At 47.3% G+C, this 25,622-nt stretch overlaps 3 protein-coding genes across 4 annotated transcripts in view; 1 reads left to right on the top strand and 2 right to left on the bottom strand.

Moving 5' to 3' along the window:
* ERGIC3 (ERGIC and golgi 3) overlaps nt 1–9,740 on the bottom strand; it is a 12,534-nt gene extending 2,794 nt beyond the window's left edge. The window contains exons 1-8 of one of the 2 annotated variants that reach the window (XM_006089459.3): nt 9,577–9,740; nt 9,371–9,441; nt 9,167–9,254; nt 8,840–8,959; nt 5,722–5,815; nt 4,509–4,674; nt 4,318–4,375; nt 392–406 (exon numbers count right to left, since the gene is read on the bottom strand). In XM_006089459.3, the coding sequence (XP_006089521.1) occupies nt 392–406; nt 4,318–4,375; nt 4,509–4,674; nt 5,722–5,815; nt 8,840–8,959; nt 9,167–9,254; nt 9,371–9,441; nt 9,577–9,664 (700 nt within the window). In that variant the 5' untranslated portion in view covers nt 9,665–9,740. The remainder of the gene's footprint in view (nt 1–391; nt 407–4,317; nt 4,376–4,508; nt 4,675–5,721; nt 5,816–8,839; nt 8,960–9,166; nt 9,255–9,370; nt 9,442–9,576) is intronic. The other variant, XM_006089460.3, reaches the window with a different exon arrangement.
* A 5,361-nt stretch (nt 9,741–15,101) lies between these two features.
* On the top strand, nt 15,102–16,235 carry CUNH20orf173 (chromosome unknown C20orf173 homolog). The gene is made up of 4 exons (XM_006089574.1): nt 15,102–15,413; nt 15,645–15,823; nt 15,905–16,070; nt 16,209–16,235. The coding sequence occupies exons 1-4, from the start codon at nt 15,102–15,104 to the stop codon at nt 16,233–16,235; spliced, it is 684 nt and encodes a 227-aa protein (XP_006089636.1).
* Nucleotides 16,236–23,690: 7,455 nt separating this feature from the next.
* The window catches only part of CEP250 (centrosomal protein 250), a 45,380-nt gene continuing 43,448 nt past the window's right edge, over nt 23,691–25,622 (bottom strand). Inside the window, 1 exon segment of the mRNA XM_014456491.2 lies at nt 23,691–24,344. Within this exon segment, the coding sequence (XP_014311977.1) occupies nt 24,069–24,344 (276 nt within the window). The 3' untranslated portion in view covers nt 23,691–24,068.

Raw genomic sequence — 25,622 nt, 5'->3', positions numbered from 1 at the left:
CAGATCCCAGCTCTTTCCTGATATATGTAGGGAGCCCTCAGAACAACACCACCACTCTGTCTCTCATTACTAGAGCCGATGCCAATCACTGAATCCAAAGTGAGGTGGGACCTGAGAATGCTACCCAAGCTCTTTCCCTGACGCCTCTGCCCCTACCCTCAGAGCTCCCCGAAGGAAATCCTATGGTGCCCTGAACCATAAGTTCCAGAATAAGTTCTTCCTGCCCTCTGACCCTGATTCCTCCTGCTGCAAGGAACCCCAACTCAAAAATATGTCCCAGTGCTTTTTATAGTCACCCAGCAGCCAGGCCAGACAAGGCCCCAATCCCAGGCCCATCCAAACCTCCCCCCGATCGTGGGGGCTTGGCTTCCCCAGGGTCAGGGCCACTTACTCTCCACAGCATGGACTGCAGCATGGGGGAGAGGGGGGAGAGAAGGGAGGAAGAGAGAGAAAATTCAGAGCTTTACAATGAGGGCTATGGAGCAAGAAGATATGTAGTAGAAGGGACGACTGGAATGTTTTTGCCTCAGCAGCAGGGTCTGGACTCAGCTAACAAGCCTCCTCCTGGTCCAAAGGAAAGAGTGCAAGGAGGGTTGGGGGCAGAAGTATAGTGGCCTAGGAAGAACAAAAGACCTAGAGCCCAAACAGCCACTTTTCTAGTTGTGTGAAGTTGGTCAAATCACTTGCCCTCTCTGGGCCTCAGTAACCTCGGCAAAGGGCTGTCCTGAGGAACAGGTACAATCCAAGATGGAAAAGTACGATAAACTTTACAATCTCTCCTCCTCCCCCACCCAAGTCAACAAGGATGTCAGGAACTAGGTCCTTGACCTTCAATTGAGCCCGATTTCTGGCCTTGGGCTACTGTAGGGTCCTCCTTTGAACATCCTTCTGGGGTACAGAACACCCTTCGTCCTGAGCTCCCTGACTCTGACAATAGAAGCAGAGATGCTACTGCCACCTTCAGCACCATCTCCTACTGCATGCGCTCAGGTCCTCCGCCAACAGCTTGCCGACTTCCCACAATCCCAGTAAGTCCACCCTTCCTCAGCCCCTTCCATAGTAGAGGGGGTTCCAGACCCACCTACCTGCCCCCCCCCCCCCAACACTTGGCCTCACACCCACAAACTTCCTTGAAAACCAGCTGGGCTATCTCCATTGGGCCCATTACTCCTGCTCACCTTAGTCACGGGCAGCTCAGGACTGTCAGGTCATCTCACCTACTAGACTCCTGTCACCTAATATGACCCCGACTCCCATTCCTCCCAGACCTTCTTATGGGCCCTGTTACTCATCAGCAAAACCTCTACATCTTCAACCTCCAAACATTCTCCAAACCTTCTTGTTCCAACTACAGCTGGGCACTTCTTTGAAAGTACTATTTCCCTTGCGCCCCTCCCCCAAGTGGTGACTACTTCCCACACCCATCCTTCTCCTTGGTCTAAAGAGAGGTCCTCCTTGCTCTTAAATGCCACTTTCGTTCGGATCACTGTCCCTCAATCGCCCCTAAAAATCCCCAGCTTTGCAGCTCATGGCAAACTATTCCACCAACTAGCCCTACTTGTTTACTTACTTAGAGCTCCACCCAGAACCCCAGGTCAGTCCTCCCAGGTTCTAGCCACTGGCCATCGCAGAGGTCTCTCCCACAGGGCTCTGTTACAGTTCCTGGTGATTCCTTATCACCCAGCCGCCAATCTACCTTTACCTAAGTCGTCTGCCTTTCCTCCTGGTGCCACGTTTGAGCTTCCTATACTTCAGAGGCACCAGATTCTGTCTTCTTCTTCCTTCTTAAGGTCCTCACTGCAATAAGTGTCCCTTTCATCTCTGGAGCATCACTTTGTCTCTCTTTAATCCGACAGCAAATTAACACATCAAACATCTTACAAAGCCCTCCCTTGGCTCCACATTTCCCTCCAGCTGTCGCCTTCTCTCTCCCGTTAGAGGCAACTCCATGAAGGAGTTGCGCACACTCACTGGCTCCAACTCCTCTCCCATTTCTTCCTATGGGTGCTCCCTATCACTCCGCCCAAACTGCTCTGTCAGGGTCAGTAACCACGGCCATGTCATATATCCATGGGCAATTATTACTGACGTCCAGAAGCATCTGACCATCCAACACTGTTCTGGAAACACTTCCATCCCTGGGCTTTCAGGACACCACTCCCTTGGTTTGCATTCTCACCTCACCTCTGCTGCTTTCTCCAGATGCCCTTGTCCTCTCATGTTGGAAGCCCAGCACTCAGTTCCTTGAGCTCTCCTCTTCTCCATCTATCCTCACCGCCAGGGCAACTTCATCCAGTCCCATGGGTTTAAATACGCTGATGACTCTAAGCTTTGTATCCCCAGATCTCTCTCCTGAACTCCAGACTTGAATAGCCAACTGCATACTAGACATCCTGGATGTCTAAATGCCATTGGACTGATCATGTCAAAAGCTGAACACCTGTGTTATGTCCCCACCTCCAACCATCTAACCCTGTTCCTCTGAGTCTTCTCCCTCTCACTAAATGCAACTTTATCCCTCTCGCTACTCAGGTATAAAACCTTAACTCCTCTTTCTCTTACCCTTCACATCCACCAGCAACACCTCTCAGCTCTACCTTCAAGATATATGCAGTCACTTCTCACCATCTTCTCACCACTCTGGCCCTGCCCTATCACCTTGTGCCTGGACTGGTCACTGCAAAAACCTCCAAACTGGCCTCTCTGGTTCTGTCCTTCCCCCACAGTCTTCTCCACAGAGCAGAGTGCTGCCTGCCTTTTCAAAGTGAAGTCGAATCACATACCACTTCTTCAGAGCCCTGCAGGGCTTCCCATCTCACAGAGTAAAAGCCCAAGGCTGTACAATGCCCCTCCAAGCCCTACATGACATGGCCCCTCCTTACCTCTCGCACCTTCTTTCTTCCTTTTTTAATTTTTAGAGAGAGAAACATTGATGTGAACATCGACAGGCTACCTCCTGCATGCCCCCTACTGGGGATTAAACCCACAACCTGGGTATGTGCCTGGACCAGGAATCAAACTGGCGACCCTTTAGTGCATGAGACGATGCCCAACCAACTGAGCCACACCGGCCAGAGCTCTCACCTTCTTTCTAACTGTGCGGCTCTGCTCCCTCTGCTGCAGCCATCCTAACTTTCTTACTGGACCTTGAACTCACCAGCACATTCTTACCTTAGGGATCTGCATTTGCTATTCTCTCTGCTTGAGGCACTTTCCCCCAGACACCCATAGGGTCAGCTCAAATATTGCCCCGTCAGTCTTTCCCTGGTCACCCCATATGAAATAGAACACACATGTCGTCTCACCCAAGCGCCTCATCCCCATCATCGATCTTGCCTTTTTTGGTCCATATTACTTAATAGCATCTGATATACTATATATTTCACATACTTGTTTATTGTCTGTTTTTACTAGAATGTTCTAAGGGCAGGGACTTTGTCTTGTTCACTGCTATATCCTTAGCACTTAGACTAGCATATAGTACATAGTAGGTGATTAATAAATACCTAGTGCATGAATGAATGAATAAGTGAGCATAAGTTTCACTTATTCATCCCTGTGAATAACCTCGTGAGGTAAGTCTAGTATCTTCAGCCCCATTTTATAGAAGAATAAACTGAGTAGGGCTCACTACTCCCCAAATATGACATAGCTTGGGAGTGGCAAGACCTGTGTTCCAACCCAACTCTGTTTCCCTCAAAGCCTCACATGCAGGTCATCTGAGACCGGGTGCTACATTTTAAACAAGTGCCTACCATAAGCCAGGCTCTATGCTATAGTTTTTAAGCTACATACATACCCTAGGAGATTAGTGCTGTCATCACCATTTTGTAAAGTAGGAAATTATTTAAAAAGTTAAGAAACTTGCCCTAACCAGTTTAGCTCAGTGGACAGAGTATCAGCCTGCGGACTCAAGGGTCCCAGGTTCGATTCCGGTCAAGGGCATGTACCTTGGTTGCGGGCACATCCCCAGTGGGGAGTGTGCAGGAGGCTGCTAATCGATGTTTCTCTCTCATCGATGTTTCTAACTCTCTATCCCTCTCCCTTCCTCTCTGTAAAAAAAATCAATAAAAATAAAACAAAACAAAACAAAAGTTAATTCTCAAAGTGTCACACAGTCAGTAAGGACTGAAACTGAAATCTGAACCCAGGAGTCTGGCTCCTCAGCTGTGTTCTTAACTATTGTACCAAACTGCCACCCTGATACGAGGATCTTTTCTGGGCCAAAGACAAAAGAACATCGGGCAGGTGAAGGGGCACTCAAACCCGCCAAGTGTCCAGGGTCTAAGCCTCTCCGGCTGATGGAGGATCACTCACCATGCACATGGGACTGCTGGAAGCTCTTCCCGGGAGCAAAGTGGAAGTTTCCAGCCACCTGTAGGGGACATTCCCTCTCATTCTCCAGCTGTTTCCTCTCTTCCCTTCGTCCCCTGAGGGCCTACACAGGCCTGAGATTCACAGTGGAGTGGGGCTCAACTGCCCCTGCATCGCCTCAGTCCCTCCTCTACCTTGTTGACTTCCAGGAAGCCGTACACCTGGCAGCCTTCATTCTTCTGCTCCTGCATCTTCTGGCTGAAGCCCTCTCGCCGGCACTGCTCAATAGTGTCTGGGTTCTTAAAGGCCCAGCCTCGACGGCGATACGCTTCCCGCACATCCTCACAGGTGTTACAGCACCTGTAGGAGAGGAGGAACGGGTTGGCACCTTGGGAAATAAAGCCTGAGCAGTTCTGCCTGCTAAGGGAGCCTCTGTCAGCCTCATCCCTGACCACCAAATGTTCTCAAAGCGTGTTTCCTCAGTGGCAGCAGAACTGTTAAAAATACAGATTCCTGCCCAGCCAGTGTTGCTCAGTGGTTGAGTGTCAACCCATGAACCAGGTGGTCACAGTTTGATTCCCAGTCAGGGTACATGCCTGGGTTGTGGGTTTGATTCTCAGTGGTGGGTGTGGGGGTACAGGAGGCAACCAATCAATGACTCTCCTCAATGATGTTTCTATCTCTTCCTTCCTCTCTCTGAAATCAATAAAAGTATAAAAACACACACACACACACACACATACACACAAACATATTACCATTCTGTTTGGGGTGATGAAAGGTTTTGGAACAGATAGTGGTGATGATTACACAATGCTATGAATGTAGTTAATGCCACTAAATTGTACATTTGAAAATGGTTAGAATGGTAACATTTATAGCATATATGTTTTATTACAATAAAAATTAAAAAACAAAACATATTCCCAGAACCCACTGCAGACCTTCTGAATGAGCCTCTCAGAGGTCAGGAGCTGGGAAACATAATAGCAGTTGCTATATATCAAGGGCTTAATAATCTGAACTAGACCTTCCATCTCAGTGCTTTACATAGAGTATACCGGCACACATATTTAATCCAGAGGTAACTCTCATGAGAAAGGTGTTATGATCATCCCCATTCACAAGAGAGGTTATGTGGCTAGGCCCAAGGACACATGGGTGGAGCCAGGCAGTTGGACTCTGGAGAGCACCTCTGAACCAGAGCAAGGACCATTTCAGCCTCTTCCCCAGGTCTGCAGGCAGGGCCTGGCACTCACACCAGGATTTGTTACTGAGGCACACACCCCATCCCCTCTAAATTCTTGGTCCAACTTTCACACCTGTCAGAGAGTCAGACTGAGGCTGAGGAAGGCTGACAAACAGCCCTGCTCCCCTCCCTTCCCTTCCCATCAGGGTCTGGCTCACTTGATGTCTTCGGTCTCAGCACCATAGCAGCTCTCACAGCGGTGAGGGTCCAGGGAGTCAGGGTCAAACACCTTCATCTCGACTTTCCCAAGTTCTAAGGAGAGGGCAGAGACGGGCATTAGTTGGGGGCAGATACAGTGAAATCTACTCCCAAGCCTGGGCCCATGACTTGGGAATAATAAAAGTTATAATAATAGCTAATATTTACATAGTGTATACTATGCGTCAGGCACGAAGCACTTCTACACATGTATTATTTCTTCTAAAAATAGCAATAGTAATAAAACAATAATGGTAAATACTAAATGTCAGCTCCAGGTCATCGTACTTTATATGTAACATCTCACAACAACTCTATGAAGGTGAGGTTATTTTTTTTTTTTTAATATATTTTTACTGATTTCAGAGAGGAAGGAAGAGGGAGAGAGAGATAGAAACATCCATGATGAGAGAGAATCATGGATCGGCTGCCTCCTGCAAGTCCCCCACTGGGGATGGAGCCCACAACTCAGGCATGTGCCTTTGACCGGAATCGAACTTGGGACCTTTCAGTTCGCAGGCCAAAGCTCTATCCACTGAGCAACACCGGCCGGGGCCGAGGTGAGGCTATTATCCCCATCACACTGGAGAAGATGCTGAGGCTCAGAGATGAGAAGTGACTTTTCAGATTTCAGTTCCAATTCCAAAGCGTATGTCCTTAACCACTTCATCATGGTGCTTCTCAGACCTCTCTCTCCGCACTGGCTCCGACTCTTTAACTATCCTGTCATAATTGGCAATTTTAATATTCAAAATAACCTGACCACCTGTCCTCCAATACTCTTCTTATTTTGTCATCTCACCTCAGCTATCCATTTCCATGCTTACACCTAGACCTTATCGTTAGCAATTACAGCAAACTTTCAAAAATGCAATGTCAAGCATTCAACTACTTTTCCTTATTTTCCCAGTTCACTACCCCTGGTATGCAGAATCCACCAATTCTTTGACACCACTGACACTACCACTCCTTCGTGTCCTTACTTCCAAGGTACAAAATGGGGAAAGGATCATCTCTTCAATAAATGGTGCTGGGAAAACTGGATATTCACATGCAAAAAATGAAACTGGATCCCTACTTATAAAAATCACTCATAAAAACTTACTCAAAATGGATTAAGTGTAAGACACGATACCATAAAACTCCCAAAAGAGAACATAGGAGAAAAGCTCCTTGACTTGGTCTTGGCAATAATTTTTTGGATTTGACCAAAAGCACAGGCAACAAAAGCAAAAATAAACAAGTGGGACTACATCAAAATAAAAAGCTTCTGTATTAGCAAAACAAACAATTAAAATGAAAAGGCAACTTACAGCATGGGAGAAAATACCTGAAAGAATATATCTGATAAGGGGTTAATATCTTAACTACTAGTATATAAGGAACTCACATAACTCAATAGCAAAAACAACAACAACAAAAAACCCCCCCAAATAATCCAATTAAAAATGGGCAAAGGACCTGAATAGACATTTTTCAAAAGAAGACATACAAATGGCCAACAGGTACATGAAAAGGTGCTTAACATCATTATGTATTCCTCTTCCACAATGAATAGGGCTGACCTGTGTAACCACCAGTATACTGCAGAATAATGGTGTGCAACTTTTGAAGCTGGTCATAAAAGAAGTTGTGGTTTTCCCCTCTCTCCTAGATCACTTGCACAGGGGGAAGCCAGTTGCCAAATTGTGAGGACATTCAGCAGCCCTCCTGAGAGGCACATGTGGTGAAGGCACTGAGGCATCTTGTCAACAGCCATTTGTATGGGCCCTTTTAGATGCAGATCCTCTGCCCCAGTCAAGCCTTCCAATGACTGTAGCCCCAGCTAACAGCTTCACTGCAATCTCATAAGACCCTAAGGCAGAATCTCCCAATCACTCTTGAATTCCTGACCCACAGAACTGAAAACAAATGTTTGTTCTACTAAGCCACTAACTTTTGGGGTAATTTGTTACACAGTAGTGGATATATATTACCCTCCCTTTCCCACACACATACAAAAAAAAATCCTCTTCCTCCTCTCTGGTTATTCTTTTTTTAAAATATATTTTTATTGATTTCAAAGAGGAAGGGAGAGGGAGAGATAGAAACATCAATGATGAGAGATCATTGATCAACTGCCTCCTGCACGCCCCCCACTGGGGATTGAGCCTGAAACCTGAGCATGAGCCCTGACTGGGAACTGAACCATGGCCTCTTGGGGTGTGAGCCACACCAGCCGAGTACTCTCTGGTCATTCTTATCTCAAATCACTAATTTGCTCAGGCAAAAGCCGTGGCATCAAAGCCCTGAGTGCTCTCTTATACCCACATCCAATCCTACAGCAAGTCCTATTGGATTTTACTGGTGTTCAACATGTATCTATTGAATACACGAATGATAAAGCTCACCGACAGAGCAATCCCTACGGTATGAAAAATCATAGCTTTGAGTAGGGTTTTGTATGGTGGAAAACTGAGTTAATGGAGGCATTGGGAGGCTGCCTAGTGAGAGAAAAAGAAACTAAAAGTGAACCACCACTCTGTACTAGACATTGTACACATATTACTTCATTTGATCCCCTAATTCCATGTGGTGGGTACAATTGTTTATCATCTCTTTATAGCTGAGGTCACAGACTGAAAGAGGAAAAAAACTCTATCTGAACTCAGGTAATCTAACTCAAGAATGTACACTTAACCTTCCGCCACTCTACATCCCCAAAGGGAAGAGCGTTAAGGGCTCTTAGCCAACAGGATGGGAAAGCAAACAGTCAGAGGATCTTGGGTCCATCGAGAGAAAGTCTGCCAAGGCAACAGCAAGAGGACCCATCCTCAAACTTCTGTTACTCAAACCATGATATTAGGGACCTTTGAGAATGGCGGCCAGGTAGTGTACTCTACTCCACATATAGAGGCTAGAAGCCCGGGTTTCTGCCCACTCTGATTAACAGCTGGGGAACCCTCCGCACGCCACTTGACTTCTCTGGGGCATAGTTGCTTCACTGGTCACTGGGCCGGCCACAGCCCACTTGCCAGAAGGTAGGGCTTAAGCACGTTGAGCTCTGGGATCGGAGATCAGGCCCCCTCCCCCAGTTACCATGCCGCTCAGCCTCTGAGCTCACGGGGATGCCATCCTTGTCTAGCCTTTGCTTGAACAGGTTGTGTTCCACATCCAGCTGCTGTTCGCCAGCTACATCCATGGCATCAATGCTCAGATCTAGAAACAGTAAGTCCAGGTAAGGTACTAGGATCCCGGGGGCAAGGGAATCCGGGTGTTGGAGGGTAGGGGGATGCTGCACCTGTCTCGAGGCAGCAGTGGGTGAAGGGAAGGAGTCCAGTTCCAAGTCTAAAGCTGGAGGTGTAAATCTGGAGGCCCACCGGAGAACCCCGGGACCGGCGATTCCCACCGGGGGAAGGTACTTACAGGCACAAGGCATGTGCGGAAAAAACACATCGATGTTGATCTTCAGTTTGTCTCCCCGTGACTTGTCCACGTAGAGTTCAGGATGCACCTGGGCGGCACTTGCCTCAGTGAGACGTGGCCTCAGGCCTCTTCCCCACACACCCCCGTCCCGAAAGACCCGATTCCTGGCAATCCCAGACCCGCGCACGCCCAGCCCGCCCTTACCTCCGTGGTGAGGTAGTACTGCAGCTCGGACAGGAACAGGAGCAGCATGAGAAGGCCGCTGACAATGGTCACTGCAGGGCAGGGAGCGAGGGTCAGCACGGCCTCGGCTCAGCTCCCTCAGCCCCGGACAGGCCGGCTGCGTGCAGGAGGCCCGGCCAAGCTCCAGGACACCCCTCTCCCCGCGACCCCGGCCCGCCACCGCCTACCCGTGGCGCCCCCACAGGTCTTGACCCGGAAGTCCTCCAGAGTCTTAGGGTAGGCATCGAACTGCTTCAGCTTCCCCAGCGCCTCCATGGGGACCAGCCGGAAAGGGGATGCCAGCCGGCCTGCCCGGGCAGCCTCCAGCTTCCGGCCGGCGCTCGAGCCACGCCCCCTCTCCGCACGCAGGCGCAGCAGCGCGCACGCTTGGCCCCGCCTCTCACCCGCTTGGCCCCACCCCTTCCCGGCGTTTTCACTCGCCCCGCCCCTCCTCCGGCCCATAGGTGCTGCAGGCAGCTTCGTCTGGACTTCGCCCGCCGGCAAACACTCCCTCAGTCAGGGTGGTTCTCTGTGGACCAGGGTGCCCGGAGGCGGTCTCTGCGGGGCGGAAAGAGCGATAGCAGCATTCGCTTGCCAGGAACTGCGACATGGGTTTTACACCAGACTCTTGGAGCGACTTGGAACCTCCTAGAACAGTGGTGTTCTAGGTGTCCCCATCCAGCAGCCTCGTTATTATCTGGGAACTGGTTAGAAATGAAAAAATGTCGGGTCCCACCACAGACCTTTAGAATCAGAACCTGTAGGTGTGGTTCTCAAGTTACAAGTTTGAGGATCTATAGAAAGTAGGTGTGCCGTGTGCATTTCATGGAGGAGAAACTGGCCTGGAGAAGCTAGGTAACTTGCCCTAATCCCAGCTCATTCATGGCAGGACCTGATTCCAACCCATTTCTTCTGGACCTCAAATGACTCTGGGAGCCAGGGTCTTTGGGCTGATTTTACTCCAACAGCACCAGTGCTTCTCCTGAGCATGTCTCCTGGTGGTGCACAGCTCAAATCACTGCAGTGAGGTGAGGCCAGGACTTTGATGAGAGGTGGCACAGGGGACTGCGGGAGTCTATAGGAGAAAGTGACTGGCATGCTAGGCTAGAAAGGGCTTCCAGGAACAGGAGGAAGGACACCTGAGCTGGGTGCCTGGTGGCAGTCTGACTCGGGCGAAGCTGAGCAATGCCAGAGTCCTCCTTCTGCCCTCAGACTGCAGTTTGCTAGGGAAGGGGAGAAGGACAGGACTAACTCACATTACTTGAAAACTGGCAATATGCTAACTGCTCTAGTTCCATTCTACCATTAGAACAACCTTGGGAGGTAGGTGCTATTTCAAACCCCATTTTATAGATGGGGAAGCAAAGAAGTGAATTGATTTTCCCGAAGGTTGCAGGGTTAGTTAATGGGGCAAAGCTAGGATTCAAGGCCTGTTTTTTTTGCCTCCAGAGCTTGGGTCTTTTCCACACATAAGCTGCCACCACCAAATGAGAGAGGCAGCTATTCTCAGGTGGATGCCCAGGGATAACCTTAGCAGAAAGTGTCCTCTCCTCTTGGACCTGTGCCCATTCTGTGCCCATCCACATTTTACTTCAAAGCCGTCCGTCCTCAGTGGGGCTCCCGATTAAATGGTTCACTCTTTCACTCCTTCAACATGTATTTATGGTATCAAGCTCTTCCTATTTCCTACGTCTCCCCTGGGTTTTGTGAATACCGTGGTGAGTATGTTTCAGGGAGGGAGTCAGGGCCCAATTAGGAGAGCTTCTTAGGGACTTCAATAATATAGGAGTTGGAGAAGGAACCCCAAGTGAGTGACATTAACATGAGACCTGAAAAAAGGGAAAGAGGTGAAGTGCTGAGGGCAGGAGTGGGAGGGAGTAATATGTTCTAGGAAGAGCAACTACAAGTGCAAAGATCCTGAGGCAAGATGGAACTTGCAAAGTTCTAGGAATAGAAAAAAGCCAGAATGGCTGGAAAATGTGTGAGATGAGTGAGGATTTTTTGTTTGTTTTTTTTAAAAAATATATTTTTTTTATTGATTTTTTTTTTTTTGAGAGAGAGTGGAAGGGAGAGGGAGAGAGAGAAACATCAATGTGAGAGCAAAACATCAACTAGCTGCCTCCTGCACAACCCCTAACAGGGATCGTGCCTGCAATCATGGGCATGTGTCCTGACTGGAATCGAACTGGCAACTTTTCAGTGCACGGGATGACTCCCAACCAAGGGAGCTACACTGGCCAGGGCAGGAATTTGAATTTTATTCTGAGTGTAATGGGATGCCATTTTAAGGATCCAAGTAGGAAATTAGTTTAAGATCATGCCAGTTACTGGGTGAAGAATGGGTGAGGGATGGAGATGATGCCATGGTAATAACCTGGTTTTTATTTAACAGGAAAGGAGGAAAGGGGAGACCAAATAGTATAGGCATGCCGTTTATACAGCTTTGCCAAAAAGCTGCATTTAACATTCTCCAAGTCTGCTCCCTGCTGATTGTTGGAGGAAAGGACTGAACAAAGGTCATTTAGACGCATGCCCAGTAAAGGTCTGAGTTACAAAGGGAAGTGCTTGCCTGTCAATCACACCTGGAAACAGGTAATTGGCCAGGATGGGCATGGCCACTGCAAGCTCAAGAAACCTAAATATTTAAACTTCTAAACAAAGAAGTAAGTGCTCTCTCTCTTCTCTCTGCAACAGATAGAATGGAAGCAGATATACAAGTTAGGAAGCTGTTGCAGATTGTGGAAGGAAAACATTATAAGCCCATCTTTAAAAAAAAATTTTGTTATTGATTTCAGAGAGAAAGAGAGATAGAAACAGCAATGATAAGAGAGAATCATTGATTAGCTGCCTCCTGCATGTCCCACACTTGGGAATAAGCCCACAACCTGGGTATGTGCTCTGACCGAGAATCAAACTGTTCATAGGTCGATGCTCAACCACTGAGCCACACTGGCTGGGCTATTCCCTCTTATTTTAGAAAAGATGGAACCAAGACCAAGTAAAGATCAAGTTTTCCTGACAGTGTTACGCAGCTCATTGTTGCTGAATGGGGACACCACCTGCATCTTCTAACTCCCAGTCCAGTTTCCTTCTCACATGCATGGCCCTGCCTAGAGAACTTGGTCTCCTCCAGGATGCCGGAAATGGTCTATTGTTCCTGTCTCTTGGAGTCTTGAATGGTTACTGTTTACATCTTTTTTTTTCTTCACTGTTTTCATCTTTGAAGGTGAATAGAAAGTTCCAGAACCCTGTTATCCACTTCCAACACTCTACTGTGATTCTTTCCAGTCTGAATTCCACAGGCACCACAAAGAGTTCCAAACACTTTTATTAATACTGATGCAGGGTCTTAGAGAGGAATCCACTGACCACATTGATGAATTCAGTGGGCATGTATAACCAATAGGCTGGCTAACAGGGAGAGGAATGAGAAAATATTCTGACAGAATTTTGCTATTTTTTTCTATTTTGCTCATTTTTCTTTTTTATTGAAGTTATTGGGGTGACATTGGCTAATAAAATTATATAGGTTTCAGGTGTACAATTCTATAATACATAACCTGTATATTGTATTGTGTGCTCACCATGAATTGTACACTTTAAAATGATTAAAATGATTAAGTTTTTGAGTGTTACAACAGTAAAAAGATTATATCAATTGACATAAATAAACAGCAATTCAATTTACTATGCATCTTTTTCTAGATGATTTAAAAAAATATTTTTTTGGAAATAACTATAGGCACATAAGAAATTGCAAAAATAGTAAGGAGAGGTTCCATGTACCCATCAAACAATTTCTCTCTTTCTCTCTCTCTTTTTAAACCCTCACCCGAGGATATTTTTCATTGATATTAGAGAGATGAAGGGGGAGACACACACACACACACACACACACAGAGCAAAAGAGAGAGAGAGAGGGAGAGAGAAACATTGACTCAATCGGTTGCCTCTCATATACTCTCTGACCGGGAATCAAACCCGCAACATTTTTTGGTACTGATGCTCAGTTTCTCTCAATGGTAGCATCTTACCATATAGTACCAATACTACATTTTTCAAACCAGGAATTGACATCAGTACAATACAATTAATTAACTGGACGACAGACCTTACTCAAATATTTTTGTGAATTGTTTTAAAAGCTATAAAATGCCCAGGCTAGGCTTGAATTAAGGGGTGAGAGTAGAGAGGAAGAGGATGCAGTTTGGAGATAGAAGCAAATGGATTAAAAATGGATTTGACCCCACCGGTGTTGTGCAGTGGTTGCCCATCGACTCATGTACGAGGAGGTCACCGGTTCGATTCTCTGTCCAGGCACATGCCTGGGTTGCAGGCTCGATCCCCAGCCGGGGGTATGCAGGAGGCTGACGATCATAGATGTCAGCCTCATAGATGTTTCTATCTCTCTCTCTCCCTGTCCCTTCCTCTCTCTGGAATCAATAAAAACATACATTAAAAATGGATTTGGGCCGAAGCCGGTTTGGCTCAGTTGATAGAGCGTCGGCCTGCGGACTGAAGGGTCCTGGGTTCGATTCCGGTCAGGGGCATGTACCTGGGTTGCGGGCACGTCCCCAGTAGGAGATGTGCAGGAGGCAGCTGATCGATGTTTCTCTCTCATCGATGTTTCTAACTCTCTATCTCTCTCCCTTCCTCTCTGTAAAAAATCAATAAAATATATTTTTAAAAAATGGATTTGGAAATCATAGGAGAGGGAGAAGTCATGGGCTTCTGCCTTCAGCAACTGAGTGAATGGTGGGACCATGTAGAGACAGAGAAATCTTGGGAAAGAATTGGTTTAAAGGGAAAAATCTGAGTTCAGTCTCAGGCTTGTTCAGTGTGAGAGGTCTCTGAGACATCTTAGTGGAAGTCCAATAGCTGAAGGATGTAGGGTTTAGAGAAGAGAAGAGAGGTCTGAGCCAGTTCCACAATTGGAGAGGGGGTATTGCACAAGAATAGGATTTAAATTCCCTCTCAACTCTGTTCCTGTATCCCATAGATCAGTGGTTCTCAACCTTCTGGCCTTTTAAATACAGTTCCTCATGTTGTGACCCAACCATAAAATTGTTTTCGTTGCTACTTCATAATTGTAATGTTGCTACTGTTATGACTCGTAATGTAAATATCTGATATGCAGGATGGTCTTAGGCGACCCCTGTGAAAGGGTCATTCGACTGCCAAAGGGGTCGCGACCCACAAGTTGAGAACCGCTGCCATAGATGTTTATGAAATGGTTCTGAGTTTTAGGGATGCAGAAGTAAAGAAGACGAAGTTGGTCCCTGACTTCATGACTTTTACATTCAGTGTAGGCAGCTGTGTGTTACAGACAGGACGGGCAGGCTAAAGGAGGGAGGTCACAATGTGCACTTTGTGATGAGATCTGTGATATAACTGGGTGGCAGATGGACCCCACTGAGAGCCAAGCTTTCCTCCTGCAGGGAGGGTACAGGACACACCATATATTATCTTTCTGCTCTTGCACATTCTGTCCCAGGCCCAGTTAGAGTCCTATTTGGAGGTGAGCAAATGGCTAAGGAGGCAGAAGATGAGGGTTTGGGAGGAGGGACGGTATGGAGGATTGAGGCGCCATAGAAGCCAACGGGACAGAGGTTTGTGGGGGACAGAGGCTGTTTGTGACCTCATTCCTTTGCCCCTGACCCAGGTAGAGAGCCAGTTTACTGCCTGCCAATGGAAGCCATCGCCTAAGCCAGACATGAAGTGCATGTGGCAGATTTTTGTCCTATGGGTCTTCTGGGTGCTCATCTTGTGCCTGATGGTCCCCTGCCTGGATCAGAAACCCGCATCGGCACCCCAGGAAAAAGCGAGGTCCTTGGTACCACGGCATGGCAACTGCCTTTGGCTTAAGTTCAAGGAGTGTGGCTGCCCAGCTGAGACCCTCAACGACTCCCTCTGCCACCACACAGTCAGAGAACAGAACTGGTTTGATGCATGCTATGAGAAGACGATGGGGTACCTGATGGGGACAACAGAGTCCATGACCCCTGATGCTGTGCTCTGGTGGTTGGTCAGTGGTTAACAATGGGCCTAACCCTGCCCCTGTCCTTCCCAGGCCCTATCATCTCCCACTTTCGGGCCCAAACCCCTCTCTTGGCCCTGGCTTGGTGCACCTCCTGTCTTCAGAGCCTCAGCCCCTGACCCCTGGATGGCGCTCTCACCCACCTGGGGCTGCTTTCCTTCCACCGGGAGCTGATACCTGGGTCCTAGCCCTCAATCTCCTCCCTCTGGCTGTTTCCAGGGCATGAACTCAACAAGCGAGCTGGGGAAAATGTGGGAGAAGCTGTTCAAGGTGATCCCCAGACCCTCAGTGAGCCATAATGATCTGTACTGCAGGACATGCGTGCTGGTGGGGAACTCGACGATCCTGCGGGCTTCTGACGTCAGCAACAATGTCACCCAACAGACCACAGTCTTCGGGTGGGTGTTGAGGAGAGGGCAGGGAGCAGGAAGGCCCAGGCCTGCCCCCAGAGTTCTGCCAGTTTCTGTTCTCCTTCTCAGGATGAACCATGCCCCTGTTCAGAGCTTCAAGACGGTAGGGAACCAAACCAGGGGACGCTCCATCTGCCAAAGAAGTGTGGGGGACCAGGGCTACTGGAGACAACTGCTTCTGCTTGTCCTGAAGCTTTCTGGGCTGGCATGGACCTCAGATGCCCTGAGTCAGGAGGTGAAGGTCTGGGAACTCGGACAGTCTTAGCATGGAGATGAGGGGAGGTGACTGCAGGGTGACCTATTGAGGCAGCTACAGGACATGCCCAGGTCTCAGGAGCTGCTGGAACTCTCCCACCTCCTAATTCTTTCTTAGATTTTGGAAGAAGATCTCATTCCCTAGTGGAATGGACATAGCACAGACCAGGTAGGGGGATGAGACGGGTAAGCTATGGCTTGGGCTGCTGTGGGAAGGGCCCCAGGGAGGCAGGCCCCCTCCCCTTTCTTCCTCAGGTCCTCGTGATCAGCTCCACCTTCCTCGGATGCAACCAGGGCAACAGGTTGGATAACCAGAGCCAGTACCCACCCTGGGGCTCATGGCTGTTCTGTGCCTTGTCCATCTGTGACCCAGTTAAGTGTCATATCCCTTCCTCACTTAAAACTTCCCTTCCTCACTTAAAACTTTTTGCCCCTATTACTTCAGCATAGAGCCTAAACTTTTCTGCCTGGCTTTCAAGACCCTGCATGATCTGATTCCTTCTCTCCTCTCTCCCAGGCTCACACACTGGGCTTCTTGCATTCCCCAAACACACCAGCTGCCTCGTACCTTCTCACACACTGTTCCCTCTCCCCGGAATGCCTTCTCTTGTCTTCCTGGGGAATCCTCTCTCTTCCTCCAATATGAGGAGGAGCAGCTGGTTGAGGCTCTCTTTTCTGGACTCTGGGGTCACTCTGTGGGGTTCCTTGGAGAAGGTGAACGCCATTCTCCTCCAGGAGGCAGCCTGGCATATTCGATGTTGAATAAGGGCAAGTGGGACAAGGACAGTCTGCTAACACATATATTCATCTCTCATTCACCAGGATGCCCGCTTTGGATTTGGATCAGAGAAGCAAGGACAACGGGAGAAAGTTAATCAGACTATGCCTAGCACAGAAGCAGAAATGCAAGTCAGCCAGAGTGTGTGGTGGGCAAGCTCACCATCCACAGCTGACGCCTTCAGAATCCACACAAGTCCTAGCCCTTCAGTCCTGAAAGCAGGGGAATCTTGGGACTGTAGCAGCAACAGTAGGGCTACGAGGACTTTCAGGGGTAAAGGGCACGAGGAAATTGTGTGGACATCAGTGGGGTACCGAATAAAATCCTGGTCTGATTTTCTTACCTGCGAGGACAGTGTCAGGAGTGGAATGGCCAGACTCGACTCCGGGATCTCAGGGGACTTCCTGTGCCTGAGCCCAGGATCATGCAGATTGTTTGAATTTAGACCCAACCTCACGCAGAGTGCAAGCCCCGACGGAGTTCTTGGGGAAGCTCTTTCCCATGAGATGAAGGAGATGAGCCTCCGTGTTGCATCCTGTGCCGGAGGGTGAATGTTTTCTAGCTCAGCTTTTCACTGAAGGTTCGGCTCTTTGAGTTTTGTCCCACTTCTCTGCCTCCCCTGTGCTCAGGGTCCTCTGGAACTCCTAGATTCCTAACAGCCACTCAGGTAGCTCCAGCACGTCCTATGCTGTTTTTCATTTCTCTTTTCATTTCTGGCATCTGGGGACTTCCTGTTTTTCTTTCTCCGCTCAGCATGTAAAATAGTTTTTATAAAAAACTCTCTCTCTCTCTCTCTCTCTCTCTCTCTCTCTCTCTATATATATATATATATATATATATATATGATACAAAGACATTAAGAATAGTAAATAGTTGCCTCTGGGGAGGAGACTGGGTAGGTAGAGAACTAGGGAGGGATGGATTGTTTCTTCTCATATATTTTTTGTACCCTTTGGCCTGTGTACCATATTATACATATTAAAAAATAAATACAATAAAAAAAACTTAATACTATGTTTTGACCAGCAGTTCTGAATTTTTGTAGTAGGAGAGTATTTATTTATTTATTTATTTATGTATTTTGGACTATACTTTGTAAAATTGAATTTATTGGGGTGACATAGGTTAATTAAACCACACAGGTTTCAAGTGTACAACTCTACAATACATCACCTGCATACTGTCTCTTGCACTCACCACCCAGTGTCTTTTTCCGCCACCATTTATCCCTTCTTTGCTCTCTTCCCCCTCCATCCAACCCTTTCCCTCTGGCTCTCACCATACTGTTGTCTGTGTCTGTTTTTGTGTATGTTTTTTCTTAATCCTTTCACCTTTTTCACCCAATCCTCCAATGCCCTTCCCTCTGACAGCTGTCAGTCTGTTCTTTGTGTCTATGTGTAATAGGAGAGTTTTTAGATATCTTTAATTCATTATTTTGCTAGAACTAGAGTCAAAACTAAGTCTTCATAGCTCTCCTGCAGTTCCATGAGCTGGGTGAGTATGTGATAAGGCCAGCGAGTTCCATGGGCAGCAGATCATTACCTATTGCTGTGGAAAACAGTTTGGCAACTCACATATGAGCCAGCAATTCCACTCTTAGGTAGATACCCAAGAGAAATGAAAGCATATGTCTACACAAAAACCTGTACACAAATGTTTATAGCAGCATTATTCACAATAGCCAAAAGGTAGAACTACACAAATGTCTATCAATGGATGAATGGGTAAACAAATTATGGTTTGTCTATACAATGGGATATTATTCAGCCATTAAAAGGAGCAGAGTTTTAATACATGCTACAACTTGAAAGAACTTCAAAAACATTATGCTTAGTGAAAGAAGTCAGGCACAAAAAATCAGATATTATATGATTCTTTTTATATGATCTATCCAGAAAAGGCAAATGTATAGACATGGCAGATTAATGGTTATCAGAGGTTGGGGCAGGAGAGAATGGTGAGTGATTATTTGATGGGTACAGGGTGCTTTTGAAAAGTCTTGAGTGTAGAGAGACCTGGTAGCCACACAACACATGAGTACACCAAATTGTACACTTAAATGGCTCATTGTATGTTATGTGAATTTCACTTCAATAAAAAAGCAGTTGCACACAAATGCATGTAATGATTACAACTATGTTAAAAGCATACAAAGTTAAATAATACATTGTTTAGATATATACTGGCTTAGCTGTAGAAAAAAGAAAAGGTCAAGGGAATAATAAACGCAAAATTCCCAATAGTGTTAACATCTGGCAGGGAAGGAGCACCCAGGGTTTTCAGTGACATTAACAACATTCTATTCATTAAGGTGGGTACGTGGATGTTTACTTTCTTGCTATCTTCTTTCATATGTATTTAATATTTCATAAAATTTAAAGACGTAATAAGGAAGGAAATCCTGTCACATGCTGCACCATGGATGAAGCTTGAGGGACATTATGCTAATTGAAAAACAACAACAAACAGGCACAAAGAGACAAATCCTGCATGATCCGTCTTTAGGGCAATCAGATTCATAGGAACAGAAAGTATGGTGGTGGGCTCAGCCAGCGTGGCTCAGTGGGTGAGTGTCGACCTATGAACCAGGAGGTCATGGTTCAATTCCCGGTCAGGGCATATGCCCAGGTTGCGGGCTCGATCCCCAGTGTGGGATGTGCAGGAGACAGACGATCAATAATTCTCTCTCATCTTTGATGTTTCTATCTCTCTCTCTCCATTCCTCTCTGTAATCAATAAAAATATATTAAAAATAAATAAAATGAACACAAGTAGTCATTGGAAACCTTTAAGTATACTTGTGACAACCTGGATATGTAAATCTACTTTTTAGATTGTGAAATTTAAAAAATCTATTAATGTATTTCTGATGAAAACTGGGTGTCCAAATTTAGATCTACTGTGAGTAAAATATAATTTGGAATTAGAAGGCTTAGTTTTAAAAAGGAAGAATGCAAAATATCGCAATAATACTTTTTATCAAGTATATGTTGAAATGATAATATTTAGGCATACTGGGTTAAATATGTTATTAAAATGAATTTCCTGTTCCTTGTTTCTTTTTTTTAACTTTGGATACTAGAAAATTATGTATGTGGCTTACCTATTTCTTTTGGATAGTGCTGCTATAAACAAAGCATGTGAAACTTAATCATGCAACAGAATACTTTCATAACAGAATGTGAATGTTCAAAATACCAATATTGGAAAACACAGCTCCCAAAGAAGATAAATTATTTAATAATAACAATAAAATAAAAATAAAACCACCAAAAATACCAATATTGTGAAGTGTAAAGAGAAAACTGACAAATAAAAGTGTATAGGCACAATAATCTCATCTTATAGAAAGGGCTTCAAGAAACCTTGTCTTGAAGTGACAAGATGAAATTCAGATTAGGGTCCATTATGTAAAGTTACAAAGTGACCAAGTGGCTGCTACTAAGCAGAGTGATATGATCATGTATAGCAGGTTGTGTATATATAGCATCATGATATAGTGGTATAAGCATATTATTTAAAGATATGGAAGCAAATGCTAGAAGAATAGGTAGAAGGGGAGGCCAGTGAAGAGAGGCCTGAACATAAGGAGTGAAGGAGAGCAGGAGAATGCTGTTCCCCATTAAAAACCTGCTGGGCTGCCCTAGCTGGTTTTGCTCAGTGGTTACAGACTTGATCCCCAGTAGGGGGCGTGCAGGAAGCAGCTGATCAATGATTCTCTCTCATCATTGATGTTTCCCTCTCTCACCCTCTCCCAAATCAATAAAAATATATCTTTTAAAAACCCATCTGGACTATGATATTTTTGGAAAAATAATTTTCATGTTTATCTTGGTAACAATTTTCAGAAACAAAAGAAATTCAACCTCTGAGAGGTTTTAAGGGTCGATGATACCACTATGGTAAATTCTCTCTGACCCAGGAGGAAGGGAGAGAGATAGAGAGCTAGAAACATCGATGAGAGAGAAACATCGATCAGCCGCCTCCTGCACATCCCCCACTGGGGATGTGCCCGCAACCCAGGTACATGCCCTTGACCGGAATCGAACCCGGGACCCCTCAGTCCGCAGGCCGACGCTCTATCCACTGAGCCAAACCGGTTTCGGCCTCTGAGAGGTTTTAAGGGTCGATGATACCACTATGGTAAATTCTCTCTGACCCAGGAGGTTCCAGGTGGCCCTTCCTTTCCCCTTTCTGGCTCCTGCTCATCTACCACACTTTTCACATAGGTGCTCCCTCCTCACCCTCCTGTCCCCTGAACACTTGGCTTCCAAGCCTCCCGTGCCAGCTGACTCTGGGCTGAATGCCAAAGTGGAGGGGGCCTTGCCAATAGCCTACCTAGAGATCACAATGTGGTCTCTGTGATGAGGTCGCCGATATAACTGGGCTGATGTAAAAGACCTCACTGGGCATCCGTCTCCTCTGGGAGACCAAAGGACACAGTGTCACCTCTTCTGTACTTTCAGCCTCTAGCCCCTGGCCTTGAGGAGGCAAGAGGTAAGGTGTTAGGAGGAGGTGTGATGTGAAGGGTTGGGAAGAGATGGAAGCCACAGGACAGGGACACTGGGGGTGTCTGTTGACACCAGCCCCTCCTCCAGTACCAGGCGTCAGGGCCAATCTACTGTTTCCTAAGGTACCATCTTCAAGGCCAGAGATGAAGGCTCAGTACACGATGCTGGGTCTGGTAGCTGTCTGTATGCTTACATTGAGGTGATGGCCTCCTTCCTGGGCCTGGAGTCTAGTCAGAAAGACCTCGATAAAAAGGCCAGAACACACTCAAAGACCTGTGACTGCCTGAGGACACTTTCAGAAATTGCAGCTGTTCATCTGCGATCCGTAAGTGCTCTGCCGGCCTCCACATACCTGGAGACTGACTGGTTCGACAAACACTTCGAAAGGACCACTGAGCCTCTGATGAAGTCAGAAGAGCCCATGTCCTCTGATGCTCTGATATTGTGGTTGGTCAGTGCACAGTCTAGCTCTGTCCAGTCCCTTCCCCCAACCCCAGGCCTTGGCTGTCTCTCCCTTCATGACTCCTGGCTTTAACCTTCTACAGGTAGTGGGAATCTAGGATAAGCCCCTAAATTCCCCCTTCTTGTGCTCTGAAATTCAGGGCATAAAGTCAGAGGAGGAATTTGAGAATCAGAAGCAGCAGCTGATTAAAATGCCTCCCAGCCACACACTGGCCCGTGTGTCCAGCTGCCTGACTTGTGCGGTGGTTGGAAACTCAAAATTCCTACGGGGCTCTGGCCTTGGCTCCAGGATTAACCAGCATGACATGGTCCTCAGGTAGGTGCAGCGTAGGAGGTAGAGACCAGGAAGGTCAGGCCAAATCCTCCTCCTCCCCCGAAGTCCATCCTGCCCTCCTTCCCAGGATGAACCAGGTCCTGCCCAAGGCTTTGAGTCAGATGTGGGGAACATGACCACCATAGGCAGATGTACCCCGGGATAGCCAGCACTCAGAAAATTTGACATATGAAGTTTTGAAGCTTGTTGTCAATACAATAAAATAGCATATATATCAAATCGCATATATATCAACATATGTGTAACTCCATCTATTGAAAAAAATTATTAACGGGTACACCTAGTATCTGCTGCTGGGTCCCACTCATAGGATTTTGGGACCAAGCTCCAGCAGCTGTGAACAGCCCGTTTCCACTCGGTGTGGTGCAACGGGATACAATGGGGCCTAAGCCCCGGGCAAGTAGGTCTGGTGAGTGGGGGCTGCTCTCAAACCCCCACATTCTTAGCTGGGCCTTAGCTCCATCCCCAGGCTTAGGTAAGAGGAATTCCAGGTTATTGTTGGAATGCCAGAGGAACTCTTTAAAGAAAATTGTTCTCTCTTAGTTTTTTTTTTTTAAATATATTTTATTGATTTTTTACAGAGAGGAAGGGAGAGAGATAGAGAGTTAGAAACATCGATGAGAGAGAAACATCGATCAGCTGCCTCCTGCACATCTCCTATTGGGGATGTGCCCGCAACCCAGGTACATGCCCTTGACTGGAATCGAACCCGGGACCTTTCAGTCCACAGTCTGAGGCTCTGAGCCAAACCGGTTTCGGCCTCTCTTAGGTTTTGAGGAGGTTGCCAATGACAGTCTTAAGGCTGTGAACTGGGTTCAGTCCAGACTGCCTTCACGGGAGCCAGTCCTAAGTGACAAGTCCTGCCACTGTCCATGCTCCGTACCAGCTTGATACGTGGTTGGACTACAGGGGACCAGAGTTGGTTCTAGCTGATATGCCCAGGAAGGGACACCCTAAGGACATTCACCCAGAGCAGAAGGGGAATGAGGCCAGGCTGAGCTTCTGAATTCGAGACTGACTTTAGTCAACTCAGTGTTTTTGAAGTCCCAGAATATGTTTTAAGTCAAGAACATATGATGGTTCTTTACTACCCATGAGTTCAAATCTAGATCCCAATGCCCTCCATAATCTCCCTTCCTACCCATAACTTCAGCCCCAACACTCTGCCAAGGGCAGACCAGTCTTCTCACCAGCATGCTAAGCAACCCCTCCCAGCACCTCTCCATCCTTCAAGGGCCAGTTCATGCTTTCCTTCTTAGTCCCTGGAATTTTTCAGTACTTCCAGTCAGCACACACAACTGTCTGACTCCTTGATGTATCTGTCTGTTCTTGACAGCTGGATTCCAGCTCTCTGTGGATGGGCTTGTCTTAGTATCTCCTGTAATCCTTCTCTATCAGAACACAGGCAGAAGACACATTTATGCCACCTGACAGGAATCTGTAGCAAATTCTTCCTTAATAGATGCCCTTGGTGCTATTGTAGCCCAGCTACACAAATGGAGACAGCAGCACAGAACAAATGCAAAAATCTAGGGTTTATTGTTGAAGGGGAAAGGGAAGGGGAAAGAGAGGGCGAAGGGCTGGGATAATAAATTCTAGAGAGGCAGTACATGCCCCTGGGCCAGGGCAAGGCACCCCTCTGGGGGACTCTGCAGGCTAGCAGGCAAGGTTAACTTGTCTCAATCCCATGTCAGCTGGGACCTTCCCCCAAGCCTTGCAGGTTTCCCTCCTCTTCCTGGGAATGCCAGCTGACCTGGGCTCCCAGATTAGATAACAGCTAGGCCTTTCCTTTGGCAAACGTGCAGCTGTGTGGAGGGGCCACGACCCACTCTACAGCCATCTGCCTGTCTGTGTGCTCCCAGGCTGACCTGAGTCCTGCCCTGGCTGAGGCTGCTACCTGGACGTGGCTTGGGAAGCACGAGGGCTGGGGCTGGGGCTGGGGCATAGCAGGACTGGCCCTGGGGATGTCAGACTTTGAGTCAGGGACTCATCCAGCTTGCGGGTCTCAGCCTCCAGGACAGTGGCCTCAGGGGCCTGGGCCACAGCAAGAAGGGAGTGGGAGAGGCTGTGGTGCAGGCCTGCTAGCTCACGGCTGGTCTGGACCGAGCGAGCGATATAGTCCTGCTTCTGCTTCCGCTCCAAGGCCAGCTGGGCTCGCAGCAGGGCCACCTGTTGGGCAGGAAAACCAAGAGGGAGAGAGCAGTTGAGGGTCTTGAGGCTGCTCCAACTCTCCCCACGCTGCTCCTGTGGCTCTTGTCAGACCAGCATTTGAACCAACTCTATCATATCTACGGATCTCAGGATCAGGCTTTACAGTGTTTGGGGGAAGGGCCCCTGGGAATTGGTATCCAGTGATGGTCAACCCCGGCTGCACAGGAGAATCAATCAGGGAGCTTGAACAACAACAGAACTATTCCTCAATGTTATTGAGGGATAACTTACATGTAATAAAATGCCCAGGTTTGAAGTGTACATCTTGATGAATGTGATAATGTATATACCCACGTGGAACACTATCCCAATCAATATACAGAATGCAGGGTGTCCCCACAAAAGGTATACATACTTGAACAGCTGATAGCTCAATTTTGAAAATGAAATGTATTTTAATAAACATTGCCTTTATAATTATTCAAAGTGTGTGTATACATTTTTTGGGACACCCTATATTTTAATCACTGCAGAAAGTTCCATTGTGTTCTTTTGGAAGCTTTTGAAAAATATTCTGACCTAATTAGATTAGGGTAAGGCCTGGCCACCAGTATTTTTTTCAAAGCCCCCCAGGTGGTACTGATGTGCAGTCAGGGTTGAGAATAGCCAACTAATCACCCATTTCTCAGATGGGTATACTGAGACTACCAGGAGGTGAAGTATTGGGAGCTCAGGGCAGACACAGGACTACGGTGAGGCAAGAGAGGCTCCATGGTGCAAAATTTAAGGAGGCACTCCAGGACGACTGTGAGGGCTTCCTTAAATTCTACTCGCAAGGTGCCCCTCTTGCCTCATCCTAATCCGGGTCCTGTCTTCGGGATTGTTTTGTATGAATTCAAAGTAATCGCTTAGGTCTAGCTCCATAGTCAGGCCCTGCCAGCAGAGACTGTTGATCCTAAAACAGGCTCAGAGGTAAAAATTCCACAGTTCTTTTTACCCCTGGGCCTCGAAAGACAGGGGGCACCTTTCGTGAGGCCTAGGAGGCAAGAAGGCACTTTACAGTTTCCCTGAGCGTGGCAGCTTGACCCGAGCGCTGAGGTATGGATCCTGGCGGGGCCTGGTGCCATGCTACTCGCCTGGTGTGCTGGCAATAGTCCTGCCTGCAAAGGTGCATGTGAGGGCAGGGAGGCCAGGGCATTTCTGCTGGCTTTAGTCTGTCCTCCTAGGCTCTTCTGCTCCTTCGTCCGTTTCCCTGTCCTTTCCTTTCCTAACTAGGAACCTGGAGGTCTGGGGCCT

Source organism: Myotis lucifugus, unplaced genomic scaffold, assembly GCF_000147115.1.
Source record: "Myotis lucifugus unplaced genomic scaffold, Myoluc2.0 scaffold_60, whole genome shotgun sequence".
Classification (NCBI taxonomy): domain Eukaryota; kingdom Metazoa; phylum Chordata; class Mammalia; order Chiroptera; family Vespertilionidae; genus Myotis; species Myotis lucifugus.
This window is presented reverse-complemented; position numbering and strand designations above follow the sequence as displayed.